The 21,998-nt window shown below is 34.3% G+C and overlaps 1 protein-coding gene across 4 annotated transcripts in view; it reads right to left on the reverse strand.

Moving 5' to 3' along the window:
* Ppp1r12a (protein phosphatase 1 regulatory subunit 12A) overlaps positions 1 to 21,998 on the reverse strand; it is a gene marked incomplete in the record, with an annotated part of 154,718 nt that overhangs the window by 14,095 nt on the left and 118,625 nt on the right. For 2 of the 4 annotated variants that reach the window (XM_008852103.3, XM_017803019.2), the window contains 10 exon segments: positions 6 to 141; positions 1,188 to 1,204; positions 4,944 to 5,009; positions 9,253 to 9,374; positions 12,179 to 12,347; positions 12,578 to 12,778; positions 13,613 to 13,703; positions 20,081 to 20,257; positions 20,638 to 20,805; positions 21,669 to 21,773. In XM_008852103.3, the coding sequence (XP_008850325.2) occupies positions 6 to 141; positions 1,188 to 1,204; positions 4,944 to 5,009; positions 9,253 to 9,374; positions 12,179 to 12,347; positions 12,578 to 12,778; positions 13,613 to 13,703; positions 20,081 to 20,257; positions 20,638 to 20,805; positions 21,669 to 21,773 (1,252 nt within the window). 4 annotated transcript variants of the gene reach the window in all.

Here is a 21,998-nt window from a genome sequence, read left to right on the forward strand (position 1 = left end):
AGTACCTTTTTGAAGTCAGTTGAGTCGTCCTTTTCTAGCCTGCTACTGTAAGGTTTTCTTTCTTCTAAGTAACTATATGATCCAGAGCGACCCAGCAAGGAATCATACCGATCACTGGATGATGTAGAGCTGCTATCATATCTTCAAAAGATGAGTTTAAAGTCAAAAGTTTTATTACAGGCTTTGGCAATTTCCATTAACACACATTCTAGAATATATTAATGTGATATTCCCAAATGGTAATAGTTTCCCTAATCTCTTACCAATTTTTGTGATACATAAACAGGTTATTCTTAATTTCTGTATCTAAAACTCAGATCTAGTTTCATACTATGCGAAATCATTTTAAGTTTTAAATGACTTCCCTCCCCCATTTTATCATCTCTGATAACATAGTTTATAGCTGATGATTCATTTCACTTGAGGCACCTTTCCCCTTTTACCTTTTCTGATAAATGCTATTGTTTCTACATTTCAACTCAATTAAACTATCGGTATGTAAAATTTATTCTTAGCCTTACAAGGGTTTTGGTCACTAACTGTGGGCAAAAGAAATGGATCAAGATTAAATTAAAGGACAAAGTGATTCTGAGCTAGATGACATGAAAGTATGTTCAGCTCTCTATTTTCTTTTAGTTAAAGCATACATAACTAAAAGAGATGTTGAATATTTAATTCGCTATATTTCTGGCCCAGTGTGGATTTTTATCAGTTTCTTAGGAGAGGTGTCAATGATGAAGTAACTTAGGAAGCATGAGGAGAACCTAAGAAAAAGTATCACTATTTGGGGGAAATCTTCTTTTACAGTAACTTCTTATAATGAACAGTGAACTAAAAGTATAACCCTTAACAAAGAAAGCCATTAACAGTGATTAAGTCATCTAATCAAACAGAAATCCAATTACACTTAAAAAAATTGATTTGTGTGCATGCTTGCATGCCACAGAGCATGTATTTAGATCGGAGGACAACTAACTGCAGCAGCCGATTCCCTCCTTCCACTGTATGGGTCTTAGGCATTGTACTCAGGTGGTCAGGCTTGGCAGTCCAGGTCATATAAATGTTTAGATTTTTATTGTCTACTTAAATCTATAAACCTATAAAATCCCTAAGTATCTAGCAACACATTTTTAGGTAAAAATGAGGGGTAAAAAAAGAAAAAAAATCAATAAAAAAATTAAACATACCTAGAAATGGAATCAGTCTAGAAAGAAAAAAAATAAGATTAAATTTATTTTTTCACTAAATTATTAATTGAAATTGATCAAGAAAATCTAATGTAACAATGTTTTATATTATTGAACCAACTTATCTATTCACCACATACTCTAATTTTAGTATGGTTTTTAGAGAAATAGTAGAATACAGAATTGCTCTATTTTTTTGCATCTACAAAGCCATATAATTTCATCTGGAAACACCTACGATTTTCTGCAAAACCATAATACATTTTTCAAAATAGAAGAAAAAAGAGAGACTAAGAAACCTATACATTACTTATCACTTGGCAGGAGACCGTGATATAATTACATTTAAAAATGTCTAGTTTACTTTGTGATACTTCAAAGCAACCATTTTGTTCATTCTCATTTTTAATGAAATGAAATAAAACAAGAGGCAAATAAATGAATTTACTTTTTATTTTTATTTTTTGGGACAGGGTCTCCCCGTAGCCCTAGCTCACCTGGAACTTACTATAGATTAGGCTGGTCTCTGTATCATAGAACTTTGCCTGCCTCTACTTCCCAAGTGCTGGGATTAATGGCATGTGCTACCATGCCCAACTTCAAGTGAATATCATTTTATGCTATTAAAATAAATAAAATCTCTCCGTATCTATCTAGTCAAGGTTGGCCTGAAACTCAGAGATCTTCCTGTTTCTATATCCCAAGTGTTGGGATTAAAGCTGTAAACCACTAGGTCCAGTGGAAAAAAATATTATTAGAACCAATATAAGTTTTGGGGGATTACCTGAATTTGTTCTTTTTCTATGTTCAATGAATCTACAATTTTCTGTAACATAGCTATTCAGAAATGGTTAAAAACTTGAGTTCAGATATTTGTAATTTCCCATTATATTTTGCATGCTCTAAAATGATTGGGTTCCTTCAGGACTATTTAACATCTTTTTCAGACTTAAAAAGGTTTGCTAAAGTCTGTACAATTTTCGTTCACAAAATTAACTTTAATTAGTGTTTAATTAGTTTTATAGAAATTTAACTTTTAAAAAATATTGCCTGCATGTAGGTAAGTGCACCCGTGTTGTGCAATGCCCAAGGAGGTCAGAAGAGGCTATTGGATCTCCTGGGACTGGAGTTAGGGACAGTTGTTAGCTGCCGTATGGGTGCTGGGATTCAAACATGGGTCTTCTGCAAGAACAACCAGTGTTCTTAACCACTGAGCCATCTCCCCAGCCCCCAATATTTTTAAAGAATAAATTCTGTAACATACATAGACATGAACTAAAACATGTACATGACAAGTGAAAATACCACATTTCTTACTGGTTTTGTTCGTTCATTCAAATTTTACTTTCTTTTATTTTTTAAAAAGAACATTTTATTTATTTTCATTTTATGTGTACGACTGTTTTGCCTATATGTACCTAAGGACACCCATTTCATGAAATGCCCACAGAGGTCAGAAGAGGGCGTCGGATCCCCTGGAACTGTAGTTACAGACAGTTGTTACTGCCATGTGGATACTGGGAATGGAACCTGGGTCCTCTGCAAGAGCAGCCAGTGCTCTTAAGTCCTGATTTGAATTTTAAAAAGAAAAGAACACTCTTAACAGTCAAAAATCACTTAAATTCTGTTTAAAAACCATGGTGTTATCACTGATTTAAAAGAAATTAAATTGTGGCCCCAAAACTCCGTAAAATCTGTTATCTAAATAATTTTTAAATGTAGAGTGATTAGTATTAAATATGTTCACAGTACCATGCAACTCAATACCCAAATACCCACCCTCTTCCTATCTCCTCCTAGTCCTGGGGAACACAATTCTGCTTTCTGTGAGTTTGATGCTTTTAGACACTTAAGTAAGTGCAATCATATAGTACTTGTCTTCTCACACTTTGTTTATTTCATTTAGCATACACTTCTCTAATTAAAAAATATTTTTGCTCTGGGGTTGGAGAGATGACACAGTGGTGGACCCAGGTTGAGTTCCCAGCACCCATATGGTGGCTAACAGTTCATAACTCTAGTTATAGAAGATCCAACATCCTCTTCTGCCTTCCAAGAGCACTGCACACAATGGTGCAGTTATATATATGCAGGCTAAACACTTGCACACATAATTTGTTTTTAAATTCTTAAAAAATCTCAACCAAAATAAAAATATCCTCTTACATTTTTTGGTTACTATAAATGAGTTCATATAAACGTATATAGTATACAAACATCCTCTATACTTCCCCATCTGTTCTTCCAATCCTTAGGCAATCACTGGTACACACAGTATCTTTGCAAGCACACATATTAGGGATCTACACTCATGAACTTTAGTTGTTCTATTTCCTACCAACAGACAGGGTGTTTTCTATTTTTTCTTTTAAAAGCAATGTTGTGATGTATACTCTATAGATTTATCTTTACATACTTCATCTACATCCTTGGGAACACATTTCTAAAAGTGGGATACTAAGGTAAAAAGCCTGAACATTTTCTTAAGTTTTCTGATATGTATTCTTTTGTTTTTTAAATTAAAGTTAAAAAAAAAATTGCCAGACGAGCATGCCTTTAATCCCAGCAGTTCAGAGACAAAGAGAGATTGAGCTCTGTAAGTTTTGAGACCAGCCCTGTCTAGAGTTAGTTCCAGGCCAGCTAGGGCTTCACAGGTGGAACCTGTCTCAACACACAACAAAACAAAAAACCAAACCAAAACACAAAACAAGAACCAAGAACCAAAGCACATATGCCATAGCACACATGTGGCGGTCAGAGGATAACCTTTGGGAGTCAGTTCTCTCCTTCTGCCATGTGGGTTCTTAGGGACTGAACTCTGGAACTATCTTGTCTCAGTGTTAATTTACTCCTTATACTGTTTATTTATCTAAAGAGTATCTTTTGGGCCAAAATAGGTATATTTGGACTTAAAAGCAATGTTCATAATCACATAGCACAGCTCTCTGTTGCTTTATATTACTGACTCTTACTAGCCTAAGGAAATGGAATTGCTCTCTAGTAAGTCTGAAATGAAGAAAACAACATTAACATGATCAAAATGCTTTTCAGGCCACGAAGTACTAATTTATACTATACAGTTCAATTCCTATGTGAACAGAGTTCTGTATAGCCAACAGGAAATAAGGAGAGGTATATAAAAGGAAAAGAACAGTGAAGAAACTACAGTTGTAACCCAACCAAAAATTGTCGTAATCCCTTCATCAGTAATGAGGGGGGAAAATCTCTTCTTCAGAAGATTTTTGAGAAATTCATACCTGATGAATAGAAAAGTTCTTTGGAGTATATATTTCTAAACACAATTTCTAAACACAAGTTAAGGAAGTCAGATGTGTATATTCTCTAGAAAATAACTTTGTCACCTTAAGAAATAAAATCTGAGCCTATTCCTTCTGTATTTCTCTACTTCTGAATATCCTTCAGGTATTTTCCTCTGGTCAGAGGAATGTTGTACTTCTTTTACCCTTCTTTCCTTTTTCAACTCTGAAGGTTAAGTTAAAATAAACAGTAACCACTTCAAGATACACATTAGTGAGTTTTGACAGTTGCTGCACATCAATAAAGCTCCACTACTTCTCTCACCTCTAAAACAATTCCTACACCTCTATTCAGTCCACCCAAAACTGAAGCAAGCAACCATTCAAACCTTATCCCCAGCAGGAACAGTGTGAAGTAACTGTTTTTAATGAACAAATTAACTGGACATAACTAAAATGTAATCTTTAAACTTATGAATATTAAAGTAATACCACTTACCTGAGTTTCTTTTTTATTGGCACCCTCTTCTGTATCTGATTGTTGTTCTTGTTCATTTTCATCACTCTAAAATACATTATCAAATTATGTTATGAAAGCAGAGACAGATTTCAAACAGTTATTTTGGGCTTTTCTAACTTAAAATGATTCTGTGGAAAAATACACCATGATATGGCTCAAAAGAAAAACTTGATTAAAGAAAAAAACAAAACTGGTACAAGGGACTGAAGCTAGGGTCTCATATTTACTAGTCTAGAGTTCTATCACATTCCTAATCCAAGACTTTAAGTGGGATTTTCCTACTGTGTTTAAAGAAGCCTAGAATAACTGATGTAGGATAGTGTACATAGTGAAGAAAACTTATCCACTGTGTAGTTTAGCATGAGAAAACTAGAGTTTTAACACAGGGAGAGAAGATGTTACTGTGTATAGTTCAATAGTCAACAGACCATTTAGTTACTCAATTAAAACAAGGAAAGAAAAACAGAGTGGGATTTTCCTACTGTGTTTAAAGAAGCCTAGAATAACTGATGTAGGATAGTGTACATAGTGAAGAAAACTTATCCACTGTGTAGTTTAGCATGAGAAAACTAGAGTTTTAACACAGGGAGAGAAGATGTTACTGTGTATAGTTCAATAGTCAACAGACCATTTAGTTACTCAATTAAAACAAGGAAAGAAAAACAGAAATATATATATATATATATATATAGAGAAAGAGAGAGAGAGAGAGAGCTGAAAATAACTTTGTTAAAGGGCTTTGTGACAAATATCTTGTCATAATTATGAATTACTAAAGGAGTTTAAGAGGTGGACACTGTGACAGGCATCTTTTGTGGCAGCTACACAGAGCACTGAGGCAGGAGGATGGCTTGAGGCTATTCATATGTAGGAGGGATCCTGGGGACATAGTTCTGTTGGTAGCATACTTGACTAGCATGGAATACTTCTGTCCCCGACTCTTTCCAGACATGGTGGGGAATGCCTGTATCTTAGGAATCAAGTGCTGGAAGCGGGAGGCACATTGCCCTCTGATTCCACATCTGCCAAGGCAGGCATGTGTACAGCCCCCAAATTAATAAATAAAATGTAATTTAAAAACATAGAAATTAAACACAAAAAATTCATCTAGGCACTAAAATGAAAATTATACCCAATCAGCATTTTATTCATGTAAACAGAATTTGTTTGAAGTTTAGAGCATGTGAAATAGAAAAATCAAGGTCATAGAAAAGTGAAAATCTGAAATCTTAGCTTATGGAACATTTTTGAATATTTCAACAAGTATTTAAGACCTACAGGACTAAAAAAGGGAAATTTACATTGAAGAATACCCAGCTCAGGTTCCCTTAGCTCACATGAATATAGTTATATTGAGCTGTTATGATTTAAGACAAATTATTTTAAACATTTTAAGCCTTAATTACTTCACTCAAAAGTGAAGATTTAAATTTTACAGAACTTTTCCAAGGTTTAGAAAAATTTTATAAACGCTATGATTTTGATAAATACCAAAAGTGATACGTCAGGTTAATAAGTTAATAGGAGAAATCAAAGATGCTGTTACTGTATTATTAATTCCATGTCATGATCTGTCTTGAACCCTGTGCTTTCATAGGTGATTATAATTCCATTACTCTGACTCAAGTAAAAAACATGGGTACTACCAAAATGGACCCAAGGAAAGACTGTTATAATGCAAGTAAAGTATATGACTCCAGACCATGGACTCTTGAAGGAAGAACTAGTCTCAATAAAATTGAGGAAAAATAAAAAAAGTTTGGCTTAGAATTCCTAATACATGAGTTGTTAAGAAGATTATAATTTTAAGCAATAAATGTTATTAAATGTTAGGGTGATAAGAATTTTACTGTTATTAAAAATATTACTAGGCAATCAATTAAAAACAGACATTAGGATTTTTCTGATGGAGGAATAAAATATGTTGCCAAAGAATACTGTATCAGAAACCGATCAATTTGCTAAGTCCTGCCTACCAATTTATTAAAATAGAAAAAACAAAGGAATGTGTTAAGTTGTACTTAAGGGATAGGATAGCCTAGTTCTTCCAAAAGTAACTGAAAAAAGAAAAAAAAAAAGATGGAAGGAGAGTGCTACCAATTAAAAGAGACTTTAAGAGAAATAACCAATAATAATGCATGACTATTCAGTTACCAGTCAAACCAGTTAGCTATAAGGATATAACCACAAACCACAGCTGGTATATACGAGACACCAACAACTAAGACCAGGGAAGCAACAGATACTAAGGAGGAATCATTTTACTATTTTTTAACTTCTGTATATGTTTGAGTGTTTCTATATCAAAAATTAAAAAAGAAACAAACTTTAAAAAAGAAACTCATTTTGTTCTTATTTCTCCTTATCATTTATGTATTATTTTCACCTTCCTTTAAAACTTAAAAAATTGTTTTCATTCATATTTATTTTTTGTTTCTGCCTTTATTTCAGAAACTTTAAGTTATGCTTCTTATATGACTATTTCAATGAAAACTGATTTTGGCTTTATGAACCTTAAGTTCTACCTAGATTTTAAATATTTATTATTTTTATTTTGTGTGTATGAGTGTTTTGCCTCAATGTATTGTAAGTGCATCCCTGTCATGCAATACCCAAGGAGGTTAGAAGAGGGCATCAGATCCCCTGGAACTGGAGTTACAGATGGCTGTTAGCCGCTATGCAGGTGCTGGAAATTGAACCTGGGTCCTCTGCAAGAGCATCCATTGCTCTTAACCATTGGGCCATCTCTCCAGCCCCTCTACCTGCATTTTAAGTTCCTCTTTTTGTTAACGGCCACACATATTCTCAATCCCACAAGTGTTATACACATAAGTACTTTATACACATTAGAAAATGTAAAGCTATTTAAACTTTTCAACTTCATTTAACATTATTCGAAAATTTGTTACTATCTTCATATGTATCTTAGCTTTCTATAGGCTTTAAGTGTATATTCCAATATTATTTGCAGTACATGTAATTACAGTATTAATATGATCTTCTATTTTTTTCAATGGAATGGATACAATTTAAATTGAGACCAAAAATTTTTTATAGTGAAGAAAGTAAATGTACTGCTATACATAACAGCATGGATCTATTTGAAAACCAATACAGTTGTATTCAAATGCCCTTCCCAAACAGGTATAATTAACTATGGTGTTAGAAATCAGGATACTGGTCACTGGCTGTCCTTACAGAAGACAAGGGTTTAATTTCCAGCACCCACATGGTGGCTGACAACTGTTCGTAAGTCCAACTCTAAGGGATCAGACGCCCTCTTCTGGCTTCCACAGGCAGCACTGCACAACATGGGTGTACCTACATATATGCAGGCAAGACATTTATACACATAAAATAAAAATAATAAATAAAACATTAAAAAAAAAGAAATCAGGATGTTGACTGCCTTTGTAAATGAAGATGATAAAGTGAGAGTAAGGATATGGGGACTCTGCCTTGTCATTTCATGCTAAATAATTATACATTTATGAATTATGTTTCTGCATAAATGCCATACTTCAATAAAAGGGTTTTTTAGAATATGGATGTAACTCATTGATAGAGCACTTGGCTTGCTTATAATGCATGAAGTTCTGGTTTGACCCTCAGCATTGGAAATAAAAAAGAATGTTTCTTTGATAAAAATGGAAAAATACCAAAAGGCTACATAAAACACAAAGTGTTTATCTTGTACAGATATGGGTCATATTAAACCAGTATAAACTGCACAATAACTGCCACCGCACAATTCTTCCACTTGTACATAAACAGGACTATTAGACATACAATTGGGGATCTAGAAAAAATAAATTTCCTTATTTGAATTGAACCTATGACCTTGTGCATGCTAGGCAAGTACTTTAGGACTGAGCTACATTCCTAGGCTGAAAAAAATTTCCTTTTCATACGACTGTTATAATCTGGTAAGTAAAGCACTGCTTTTACCCACTGTTATGGGAAGCTATAATGTATTTGTGAAAATTAGACTACATGTAAGGCACCTTTCTTTGAAGAAAATCTAAGATAAAATGACTAGTACCCATTCTAAAATAATTTAAGTACTGTGACCAGTAGCCATTCTAATTTTCATTCCAAACCTGAAACAGAACTCCTGCTTTCAAGTAAAACACACACACACCCCCACACCCAACTTGGTAACCACATTTACAAATAACATAAAAAAAAATACCTGTAGTAAACTACAGTGATGACTTAAAAAAAATTATTAGCATGTACACTTGGAAACACTAAGTATATTAATCAAGTATTTTAAAAAGGTTCTCACATCTTGTGTCCAAAAAGAAACTCCTGTAGATCTTCTTTTTTCTCTTGGTCGCCGTCGTTCTCTGATTGACTTAGGCTGTGACTTATCTTCACCTTCTTTCTCCTCTTCTTTTTTTTCTCCCTCTGTTATGGATTACCACATGATCTCAATTTAACTTGACAATGTTTAAAAAGGTATATGTCAAAAAGAGTCTAATTAATTAAAACAATAGCAACAACAAAAAACAATTCTGGACAGATGGCTGCCATGTCAGATAAGCTGGGTTTGATTCCTGAGACCCATATGGTGGCAAGCTGTTTTGTGAGTCTAATTAATTAAAACAATAGCAACAACAAAAAACAATTCTGGACAGATGGCCGACTACATGGTTTAGTGTGTAAAGGTAATTGCTGCCATGTCAGATAAGCTGGGTTTGATTCCTGAGACCCATATGGTGGCAAGCTGTTTTGTGACCTCCACAGACACACCCTGTTATAGATGTGCAAATGCATGTGCACACACAAAACAGATGAATATAAAAAATTAAAAAAAAATTCAGTTAGCCCCTTTCTTCATGAAAGCCTAAATTTCTCCAGTTAGAATTAACTTTTGCTTCTTATAGTACTCCTGTATACTTGATATAAATATGCATCTCAATCTCCCATTAAGACATGTTTTTAATGATCATCTATACAAGTACAGGGCTTTGGGTACTAATGTGTGATAGCAAGGTGGTTACACTCAGATCTAATAATATAAGAAGCAAGCAAGCAAACAGAAACCAAAGGTGGATGGGACAGATAGTAGAAATCATGTATCAGTTGCTGCTTCTACTACTGTGAGACATAACTTACCAGTAATACATGTCACTTCATTTCTGGGTTTTTGTTTTGTTTTAAAGACAGAGTCTCCCTGTAGCCCCAAGTGGTCTGGGAACTTGCTATGTCAACCAGACTGGTCTAGATCTGCCATCTAAGTGCTGGGATTAAAGGTGTGTGCCAACATGCCCAGCTCAGTCACTTCATTTCTATTCTAAGGGGAAATTTTTTCCTTCTGGAAAATTATCTTTTTTTTTTTTTTTTCCTTTCATCTTTTTGAGACAGGGTCTCCCTGTAGCCCCAGCTGTCCTGGAACTCACTACGTAGACCAGGCTGGCCTTGAACTCACAAAGATCCGCCTGCCTCTGCCTCCCAAATGCTGGGATTAAAGGTGTGCGCCACCACACCCTGCTCTTATTTTTTAATTCAAAAGAAATCAACATAAACATGTTAATATTAAGATTTCTGTTTCCTCTTTACAAACACCTTCAGGTTTATATACTCTAAGAAAATTAGAACTTTTGAATATGCTAAAAAGTAGATGTATATACAACACAAATGCCTTTTAAAAGACTACTATGGCATTAACAAAGAAGGATAGCAAAAGGCACCCCAAAGTTATAGCACCAAGAGAGTTGGTTTACAGAATTAGGGTAGTGCAAATATCTGAAACTCCAAAGCCTATATTGGCTATTTAGGTAATATAAATGGGTAAAATGGGCCAGGAAGGCATCCAGAGGGATGGAGTAGGGTGGGTGGGGTTGATACTACTTGGCATCAGCCAACCGTTAACAGTCAAGAATTCAGAAAAACTGTATATTTTAATCTTTTTGCAGTGCACATAATAAACAAGTGCTTTACCACTGACCTAGAGCTCTTAAAAATTTTTTTCAAAAAATTTTTTTATTTATATTTTATGTGTATGTTGTGCTTTGCCTGCCTGTAAGTGCACTCGAACACGCAATGCCTGAAGAGGCCAGAAGAGGGTGCTGATCCCTGGAACTGGAGTTACTGGCAGTTGTTAGCTGCCATGTTGGTGCTGGGAACCAAATCTGGGTCCTCTACAAGAGTAGCCAGTGCTCTTAAGCACTGAATATGAACTTTTACGTGACTGTCCCTAAACTTAAATGTTGGCTCAAAACTTTCACAAGCAAATTTGGACTTCACAAACAGCATTTCAAAGAACTAAGTATTACAAATGACCAACAAAAGAAAGTCTAGCTGGAAACTGAGCAAAACATAATTTTCTTAAGTTTATCCTTTATGATTACTCATATTATCATGAGATTTAGTTTTCTAACATCTAAAATGTCTGTAATGAGGAATAATTTTATCTAGTATTCATTTATTACATCAACTCGGAATTTACTATAATATAGTTTATCAAACAGGAAATGATAATTCATAGCAACATTAATGTGCCAACATATAGCTGAAAAAGAAATCTATTTCTCTTTTTTTTTTAAAAGCATTTTACATATTATTATTTGAATTCTAATTTGAGAATATTGTCTGCATGTATGTTAAGTGCACCTGGGTTGTGCAATGCCTGCAAGGTCAGAAGAGGGTGTCAGATCCCCTGGAACTCGAGTTACAGATAGTTCTTAGCTGCTATGTGGGTGCTGGGAACTGAACCCAGGACCTCTGTAAGAGTGGCCAGTGCTCTTAACTGCTGGGCACTCTCTCTAGTTCCAAGAAATCTACTTTTCAAGTATACAAATCTTATTTCAGCAAGGGCATTATATGTGTTAAATGATTTTAATTTAAAACAATTTCACAAAAACACTTAAAGAATATTATATACACTCAGTAGGCAAAGATTAATGCACCTGAAAAGTGCTACAACTAACAAACCACTCTTAGGAACAGTCACCCACCAGTTCTTTTACACCGACTTAATAAGTGGACAAAAGAAAGACTTTCCCAAAGTGTTAGGTTAAAAGAGTATTTATTCAACATATACCCTATCACTGTGTTTTCTACTTTCTCATTTTCAACCTTCTGTTCTTTCTGTTTCTGCTAAGTAAAGCAGTTTAAGACATTCTTTTTTAGCTGCACTATAAATTAGAAAATCAACTCAAAGGATTATTTGAAAGATACAAAGTGTTTTAAAAATCTGGACAACTTACCTCGTTCATTTTCCTTTGTTAATCCTCGGGAATAGGCAGAAGTTATACCTACAAGACTATTTGGCCTGTTTAGCTGACTTGAAGCATAGAGTGAACTGCTTATAGTAGAAAGTGAAGAGGATGTTGTGGTTGAGCTTGATGTTGATACTGGTCTGTAACGTGCATATGTCTGTGAAACATTAAAATTAAAACTCACTTGAAATATTAGGTAAAAACCATATGAAAATTATATAAAAGGAAAAGCAATGTTCTAATCATGCCAAAGCAAGTCAGAATTCCAGCCAAAATCCTTTCTTATATTTCATATATTGTTTGTTGGTACACTCATCTCTTATGTATTTAAGAATTATAGAAAGTACACATGCATCTGCCCCAGCTGTGCTCCTGACACAATACTACCTCATCATATGTTCTGGAGTACTTTTGTTTATATTCATCATCTCTAGATGTTTCCAACTCCTTCTTTTCTTCCTGTTTTTCTTTATCCTGTTTCTCTTTTTCCTCTTTTTCTTTTTCTTCATTTTCTTGTTCTCTGGTTCTGGTAGAGCGACTTCTTCCTATAGTTTTTTCAGCTTCCTGAAGATCAGTCAGTGTCACTCCCTGCACAAAAAAGGGCATAAATTATAAGATATTAAAGCTTTTTCAAAAGAATACTTTTAAATTGATATATCAAAAATAAATGTATTAAAAATTCAACATGAGTGTTTGGAATTTGTGAAATTAATTTGTATGCAGCAAATCATATTCATTTTATGAAGAATGTGTAAGAACAAAGATAGGGTGTGAGCAAGTTCTAATTATGGATAAGAAATTGCTTCTATATTCAAAAACTAACAAAATAATAATAGAGATGCAAATACCTTCTAAATATAAATTTTCAAAGAGTTAAGATGTTTAAAATACTATTTACATAATACTAATCTGTATTATATAATGTAATAATACTATAATGTATTAATTTTCACAAACATTACCTGTTATGGTTTAAAACATTTTTGAATAAGTAATTTTATCAGGTCAAACCATCAAGAACAGGTTTGGTGGAAAAAGTAGCTTAAGACCCAACACACAGTTTGCTTTGAAAGCTAAGCAATAGCAAGGTTCAAACAGCTGAATCTGTACTACGAATCTCCTCAATGGCTGGAAAGACAGAAAGACACCTATCATAACTAGAATGAAAGTAGGAAATAAGATAGTAACTAGCCTAAGAAACAATGTTCTCTTTTCTGCCCATTACCTGTTATACCAAAGTCTAGGCCTATTCTCCACTCCTTTACCCCTAAAAAATCATAGGATTCTGATAATTATAAGGCATCATATGACTAATTTTAACATCACTGCTCTGTGCCTGACACCAAATTAGGAATGGAGGATTAAAAAAAATAGCAATTTATTAATAATGCATGTCTTATATATTATCTGTATTACATATACCTGTGTTGACCTTCTAGACTGCCTTGCTTGTCTAGATCTTGCTTTTCTTTGAGATTCAGATTCTTCATCCCTAACAGGAGTGAGGTATGATCTACAATAATAAATAAAAATTGTTAGCTGGAGATGCAATATTTGTGAATATAAATGTATGTCAATGTTTGTGACTAAAACATGCAAATGTACTGTTTATTGAGTATAAAATATAATCTTCAGAAAATGTTTGTATCTACTCTGAAATTTATTAATGCCATACGACCACCTCTTTAGACAGGAACTAATTGTATTTAACATAGCATGCTGATTTCTTCCTTGCTAAAACAAATTATATAACTTAATTAAAACAAAGAATGATGTGATAATTTTAAAATAAGAAAACTTGGAAGGATCCAGAGAATTGAGTAAAATTATTTGCTTTACTGAAAGAGGCAGAGCGTTTTACTTAGCAAAAGGTCAGTTCAAGGAAAGGAGAGAGTGACTCTAACCTCTGCTAAGAACAACTCATTCAGTGTTAACTTCTCCAGTAGCCTACACTTCAAGCAAAACCCACTTATTAGTACCATCCCTTTAATGAACCAAGTTTTATTATTTATTTTATGAAAGACGATGGCCTTAATCTTGTCTTTACCTACAGTATTTTTAAGCACAAAATTCTTTCTAAATCTGATTCTAAAATCCTTAAATCACTCTTCCTTGCCTCTTTCTAAATCTGATTCTAAAATCCTTAAATCACTCTTCCTTGCCTTCTTGTTTTGAGTTTCCTATAATACTATCCTAGATGACATGTGAACTTATGTGACTTAGAGTACTGACTGTCAGTGTAGTAAAGTTTGGACTATGAGATGTGGGGTATGAGTAAGCAGCATTCTCTGCACTTGTGTTATTCTATTGTTGATATTGGGTACATATCATATTCTTGTTCACATTTTGAACAAGAACTCAATAATCTTAAAAGGAGATGAAGACTTGCCTTTAGCAATCAACATTATTTGGGAATTTGAATCATGAACACACGTTATCATCACATTTCTCTGAGAACATTAAAGAATTCTCTATTTTCTATGGCAAGACTAGTTTATTCCACATGTCCCTCTCTCCAAATCCTGGGTCTAAGCAATTTCTTATATTCAAAGGCTACCCTTTAAAGGTTCTTTTATTAGCTTTGTATGCTTGTCAATGTGTTATTCTGCTCTTTAACTTGTTACTAGTCATAAAAGCATAATCAATTTCTGAGATGATTGTTAGTTTTAAACTTTCTCTATTTTTTTTTCTCCAAGTTCTTTAAAACTCTAGGAGTACATCTTCAAACTCCTTAGAATCATCTACAGGTTTCAGAATTCATTTTTAGAGAGCTCCCATTCCTTTCAAGTATACAGGAATTCATCTACTTCTCTTCATAGTTCTGAATTTGAGTTTGTCTAAAACAAGAATCTATGAGTCACTGCTCTTAGCACCTTCTTCCTTAGGTAATTAACTGTCAGATGGCAAATTTATTTAACTAAGAGCCTAGTTGCCTCAATCTCACTAGCTGTTAAACCTGTTGGTTGTAATCACTTTCAGAGGGGCTGGCTGTCTCTGTTGCTTCTACTACAACTAGGAAGGCAAAGTAAGTCAGAAATTCTCAACAGGGCATTTTTCCTTGAATGAGACATTTCGCAAACTTGCAGAAAGGTGAAAATCCTGCAAGAGTACTTAAATGGTCTTTATGGCCTGGTTTGAGGAAATATCACCTATTTCCTGTATCTGGTTGAGTAACCATGGTAGTTACACTGATTTTTTTTTTTTTTTCTCCTCAGGCTTCTGTTCTAGATAAGTTTCACCTTAATCTCTGCTAAAATGCTGATAGCATCTATCTTCCTGCTGTCACAGTAGCACTATATTTACTTTAAGAAGGCACAAGTGTTTCACAGAAAAGCTCTTGCCAAATTCAAAACCCAAAATTATAATTAAAAAAAAATTCTTGTTTAATGCCACTTTAGCTTGTTCTGCTAAAAGTACAGTCAGGGAGAAAAATCAATAAACATTTTGACTATCTATCAACTTTCCTGTGGTTTGAATTTCTCTTAATAATAGCAGAGATTCTATTACATGTGATTTCATCAGTATCATTGAAACGTGAATGAATAAATGAATAATTTGGTAGGTCCCAACATCCCTTTCTTCTTTGATACCACATTAAGTTTGACATGACTCATTCTGTTGTTGTTTTATAATGCTAACTCTATCAACTCTTAAATTTTCAGGTTTTTATTTATATATAACAGAAGCTTCCAATTTCTATAACAATTTAGTTTTCAAAAAGAGGAAGCACAATAATCTTGGGATTAAAGTTAAGAAATATTAATTCCAGGATGTCATAAGAAGTATCTAATTTTATAACATCCTTTAAGGCAATCACAACAAAATGCTAAAGGGGTGAGAATTTGCCAAAGGAAGTAATCTCTTTAAGTATTTCCAAAAATCATGTAGGTAAAGAACTGTATCCTTTCTTTCTCTTTTATATGGCACATCTGCTAAATGTAGAAAAGGGCCCCTCAGCTTGGAAAATATGGTACAAATGGCTATTAATTTCATTCCTCCCTTTATCCATACAGTCATGCATCTAGCATTTATAAATCTATACCTACTGGCTTTTTGTAGATTTCCACCAAATAAAAAGAAAGAATGAAATCTAAAGTGACAGCTAATCTGGTTAAACAAGTAAGTGAAGGAGGACAGACAGATAAATGCATCACTTCAGTCCTCTATGAATTGTTTCTAAGTAAAATATGAACATGGACTATTGAATTTTGACCTCAACTCTGTGTGGTCAAAATCTGTATGCTTTAAAAGAATCTTGAGTGCCTCAGTGGTTAAGAGCGCTGGCTGCTCTCGCAGAAGACCCAGGTTCAATTCCCAGCACCCATAGGTGGCTAAAAATCTATAACCTCAGTTCCAGGAGAACTCAATGCCCTCTTTATGACTTCTGTGGGCATTTCATGACACAGGTACACTTACATACATGCAGGCAATACTCTCATACACAGAAAAAAAAAAAAAAAGAATCGCATTTCCAATTCACTTTCTTTTCTCTCATCCATCTGTGTAGGCACCACATTTGTGTATCTGTGTGTGTGTGTGTGTGTGTGAGTGCACTGTGTGAAGGGTGTATATGAATGTGTCTGTGGGTGCATATGGAGGCCCAAAGCTGACGCCAGGGGTCTTCCTTAATTGTTTTCCACCTTATTTATTAAAGCAGCGTCTCTCAATTCAACCCCGAGGCAGCTTGCCACCAACCAGCATTTACATTGGTTGTGGAGATATGAATTCTAGTCCTCATAGTTGTAAGAGAAGTTCTTCATCTACTGAGCCATGTCTCCAGTCCTACTCCACTCTATTTCTTACGTAAAGGAAAAACAGCAAGACTAAAGTCACCTCACCCTCTTTTTCAGTGAGCCAGGATTCATTTTAAATCTACTCTGCAGTTTCAATTAAAGTTAGTAAGACTATCATAATTCTTTAATATACGTAAGTTAGGGAGATAAGTTACTAGCTGAAAAGTCTGAAATCTGTCCACTTTAATTTTCTGTGAAATATCTTAAAAAAAAACTAGTATATTAATTCATAATATATACCCCATTTCCTATATTTGATAGTCACCATTTGATCATGTTACTTTCTCTTGCCTTGATGTGTTCTTTAATCCTAAAGAGTTGACCATCAAAAAAGCATTTATCAGCCAAACTTCATTGTTGCCTTAATCATTATCATTTCATACTGTCCTGCTGTGTTTTTTGCTTGTAACTACACAAGGCATAGATTTTCATTCATTTTCTTAGATGGCCTAGTATTTTGTGAAAATTTCAATGCTTCTTGTTTTAAAAAAATTTAGACTACATGTAAGTGTGCCATGTGTATAATGCCTGTGGAGGGCAGAAGAGGGTGTCAGATCTCCTGGAAGTGGAGTTACCAATGGTTGTTACCCACAACGTGGGTCCTGGGAACCAAACTTGGGTCTTCTGCAAGAGCAGCCAATGCTCTTCACTGCTAAGTCATCTCTCCAGTCCCCAGTTTTTCTTTTTCAATTAAGCATATTTTCCCCAATTTAGTTCAATTTATAATTTGTTATTTTACTGATATTTATTGGTCAAAATAATGCCTTTATTTAAAATGGTCATATTTTAGTTGGTAAATCAAATTACATATTTTTAAAAAACCAAGTAACAGTCATCGTTATTTCACACTTAGCTTTTTTTTCCCTTCCAGAGTAAATACATTTTTGTTTTAGAAAGAGTTTTAGTATGTAGTCCAGAGTGGTTACGAAACCACTGTGCAACCCTGGCTGGCCCTAAACTTGTGACCCTCCTGTCTCAGTTGTCCAAGTGCTGTGATTGCTGGAATAAGCTGCTATGTCCAGTCCAGAAGAAATATGAATATTCATATAAATAGTCAAATGGGAGCTGGCTGAGGCAAGGGAAAATGATGGAAGAAAGTAACTATACTAAAGTAGTTCCATGTAAATATGAAATTATTTGAAAGATATTATTTTGCAGTTTAAAATATTATGGAGAATGACAAGCATTTAAACTGAAAGAATTTGCTATCATATTTCATTTGTTTGGTGTTAGCCTTCCTTTACTTTCCAAACAACAACAACAACAACAACAAAAACTCAAGGGCCTGGGAAGATGGCTTGTGGGTAAGGCAGCTTGCCGTATAAGCATAAGTACCTGAGTTCAAATCCCCGGCACTCACATAAAAGATGGGCATACTGCATGTGCCTATACCTCCAACATTAGGGGTGGAGAAAGATGGGTCCTGGGAGCCAAAATATACTCCAGGGAAAGACCATGCCTCAAGAGAATAGGGCAGAGAGTAACAGAGGAAGACACCATGTCCTCCTCTGGTCTCTAGATGCATATACATGGGAGTGTGCACACACATCCCACCCCACACACAAATTAAGAAAAAAATACATTAGAATTTTTTAGTAACAAAAAGAGGAAATCCGATATAATCTGATTAAACAGGAAAATTTAATGTAATGTGCTAGGTAGCTTCATGTAAGACTTCAAAGTGCATATTTAAAGTATCTAATGGTATAAATCTATTGACTTATCTTTTTTAGCCACTTTTTTTTTCTTTTTCCTTAGGACTGGTGTTCAAACTCAGGGCCTCACGTATGCTAGGCAAGTAGTCTATGCTGAGCCACGTTCCTAACCCTCATATATTCTTATATCTCATGGAGTATATTATCTTTAAGGCAAATTTATACCTACATATATTTCAGAACCACTGATACAATTTAAAGATCATAAGAGGTTAGCAGTGATTAAAACTCCATGTAGAAAAACCCACCGCAAACTTAAAATGGCTGCAAACATCACTGAAATAAGACAAACTCTAGAAATATAGTACAGAAACAAGGTGAAGAAACTTGTTTTGTTTCTTTGTTATTAGAACATCTGCTTTAGCTCTAACAATTTATGTAAGATTTAATTTTTTAATCTTTACTATCCTTCATTAGAATCTTAATTAATTCTAAAAGTTACAACTCAAATATTTCCTCCCAATGCAATCAATAAACCTGATGTTTAAAATCATTATTTTTGAGCCAAGAGTGTATCTCGGTGCTAGAAGGCTTCCCCTAGAATGCACAAGGCTCTAGGTTCAATCCGTAGCACTGTAAAGGAGGATTTGGGGGGGGGGGGGATTTTGAGGAGATAGTCATTACACTTTAGTTGTCACTGGAAATTTTGTCTAAAAGTATAGAATATCAGAGATCAAATTCCTGAAGTTAAAAAAATTATACATAGCAAAGATCTCTTTTTACAGAAGAAGAAATTCTCACCTAGAAATACTAATCTTTAGGATCAAGACACAAAGAGCTAGGGTGTAACTTAGTGGTAGATGGAAGCCCATGTTTAATTCCTAGCCACTTAAAAAAAAAAGAGTATAGAGAGCTTTTCCTCACTAAAAATCCCTTACCATCCCAGTATCAAAGATTAAACCCAGGGCCTGGCTTGTGAGGCAACAGCTCTATCACTGAATACCACCAGCTTAAAAAAAAAAATCTTAAGATGAAAACTCAAAAAGAGAAACAATTTAACGTTCATCAACTTCCTTAATAATGAGAACAGTAAATCCTGTTTGTGTCATATTGTAGATAATTTCCCCCAAGTATCTTTTGGTCTTCATCATAAAAAAAAATAATAAAAAAGCAAAATAAAACAGCTAAGAAGAAAGTTGCCTGGCTTTGCCTTTAACAATAACTAATTCTTTCAGAGATGGGTTCCTAACCCTAAATACTAGTAACTGCTAGTTATACCAATTTACCTAAGTCTGAGCTGATAAACAATGCATCATTTATTATTATTGGACAGATGGTCATCAACTTCCCGAGATTAGCAAAACAAGCAAGCGAAAAACACAAAGTACCAAAAATTGGGCAAGCATACAAGCAGTACTAGTACTGTCAGGACCTTTACACACCTGCGTCTCTCCCTGACCTCTGATGTAGAGGAAACAGTGCCAGCAGTAGTTGTAGTCAGGGTTGTAGTAGAAGCTGCGTCATTTACAACAGTTGGAGCAACAGGAATGGTCACTGCGGTAGTAGCACTGTCCTTGTCTTTTGCAGTACTATCCTCAGCCCACAAACGATTTGAGGTACTATAGCATCATAAGCGCAACACAAAAAGAGAAAAGGAAAACAGCTAAACAATGAAAGCACTTTCTAGAAGCTGAGAACATGTGACAACAGGGATGGATTTTTTAAAAAACACAAGGTGAGACATCTTGCAATTCTTAATAAAAAAAGCTCAACCAGAGTTGTCAAGAGAAAAAAATTTATATTTTGGAAGTTTAATTAAGGATCTTAAAAATTTTCCCCAGACATGCATAATTGCTGTTTTTAGAACCAATTTTAGTTTAGAAATAATTTTAACATGGTAAATAAAAAAAATCCAGAGCCCCACATTCTTCTACACAAAGATGCATGCACATACGTAAGCACACAGTAGACCTGAACACAAAATGTCTCTGTGACTTACCTGCTCTGTGTGCCTGCTGAGGAAGAACCCGTTGTAATCTTTGTAGTAGTGCTTGTGCTGGAAAGTAGGCTTTTCTGAAGCCCAGTTGCAGAGGTAACTGTTGGTGTTGATGTGGTGCTTGGAACACTAGAACTAATCAAATCATCTTGTCTTCTACCAAAGGAGGAACTAAAGGAAAGAGTCATATCTATATAGGATATGCTGTATGTGTATTCTTTATTCATTGTCTTATACATTACACAAATTTATAAGACTAGGAAACCAACTGTGTTCCTACACATACCACCAGCTCCAGCACCAAGAGTTGCACCTGCAACTTGCTAGAGTATAGCTTTATTTCACCGATTTGAAAGTATATAATTTTATGCCTCCTCTTCCCAACCCCCTCCAAAACAACTAAGATGATCTAATTGAATACTGCACATTTTCAGAGTGTGCTAGACCACCTGAATGGTCATGCCAGGCTGTTTTTAACAAATGATGTGATTTCATTCAAAGAAAGTAAGGCGCTTGATATTTCTGAAGAAACATTTTTAGCGGTGGGTTGGATCCTTAGGAACAACTCCTGTCTACACTGTGCATATTCTATCTCACTCTTCTTTCTCAGTGGCTTTCAGAGACAACTAAATTAAAGGTTCTTCCCTTTCCAATATGACAATGCCAACGTTCTTATTGAAAACACGTTCACAGTTCTGAGTTCTAGTCTGAACAGAAAAGTTTCAGATCACAATGGCTAAATCAATTATAACACCAACGAATTTTCATTCCTTTAGTGACTTATAAGAAGTACCTTTTAAAATGTTACAATTCAAAATACTTTTGATAATATACCAAACAATTCAATATATAATAGAAAGGGTAAGGTAAAGTAAATCATCAACATCTTTCAATATATATTGTACTTTTACATTAAATTTTACATAAAAAACAGAAGATAAAGTAGTTAAATCACATATTTGCTTAACTGATGTTAAATTGAGGGCTTGCTTATTTTTATGAAAACAGAGAAATTACATAAGGTATATTATTACCTTTTATGATAACTGGATCCTTCATTAATGGAGCTATTTTTTTTAAGATCATCTTCCCATTTTCTTCTTGTGTAAGAACTACTTGTCCGCAAACTTGAAGAGTCTCTGTAAAAGGAATATCCTTCAGATTCTGGTAGATAATTTTAAAAACAGGGTTAAGAGAGGTGTATACTAGTAAACAGGAGTAGAAACTACTAAATTCCTTAGAAAAACACTTCGGGATATTTATCCAAAATTGAAAGTACTTCCAATTCTAACACTGTCTAGAATACAATCCTAAATATAAGGAGACAAAATTAAGGTATTTATGGAAGTATTATTTATGATGAT

The sequence above is a fragment of the Nannospalax galili genome, unplaced genomic scaffold, assembly GCF_000622305.1.
Source record: "Nannospalax galili isolate Female #2095 unplaced genomic scaffold, S.galili_v1.0 scaffold390, whole genome shotgun sequence".
In the NCBI taxonomy this organism is placed as follows: domain Eukaryota; kingdom Metazoa; phylum Chordata; class Mammalia; order Rodentia; family Spalacidae; genus Nannospalax; species Nannospalax galili.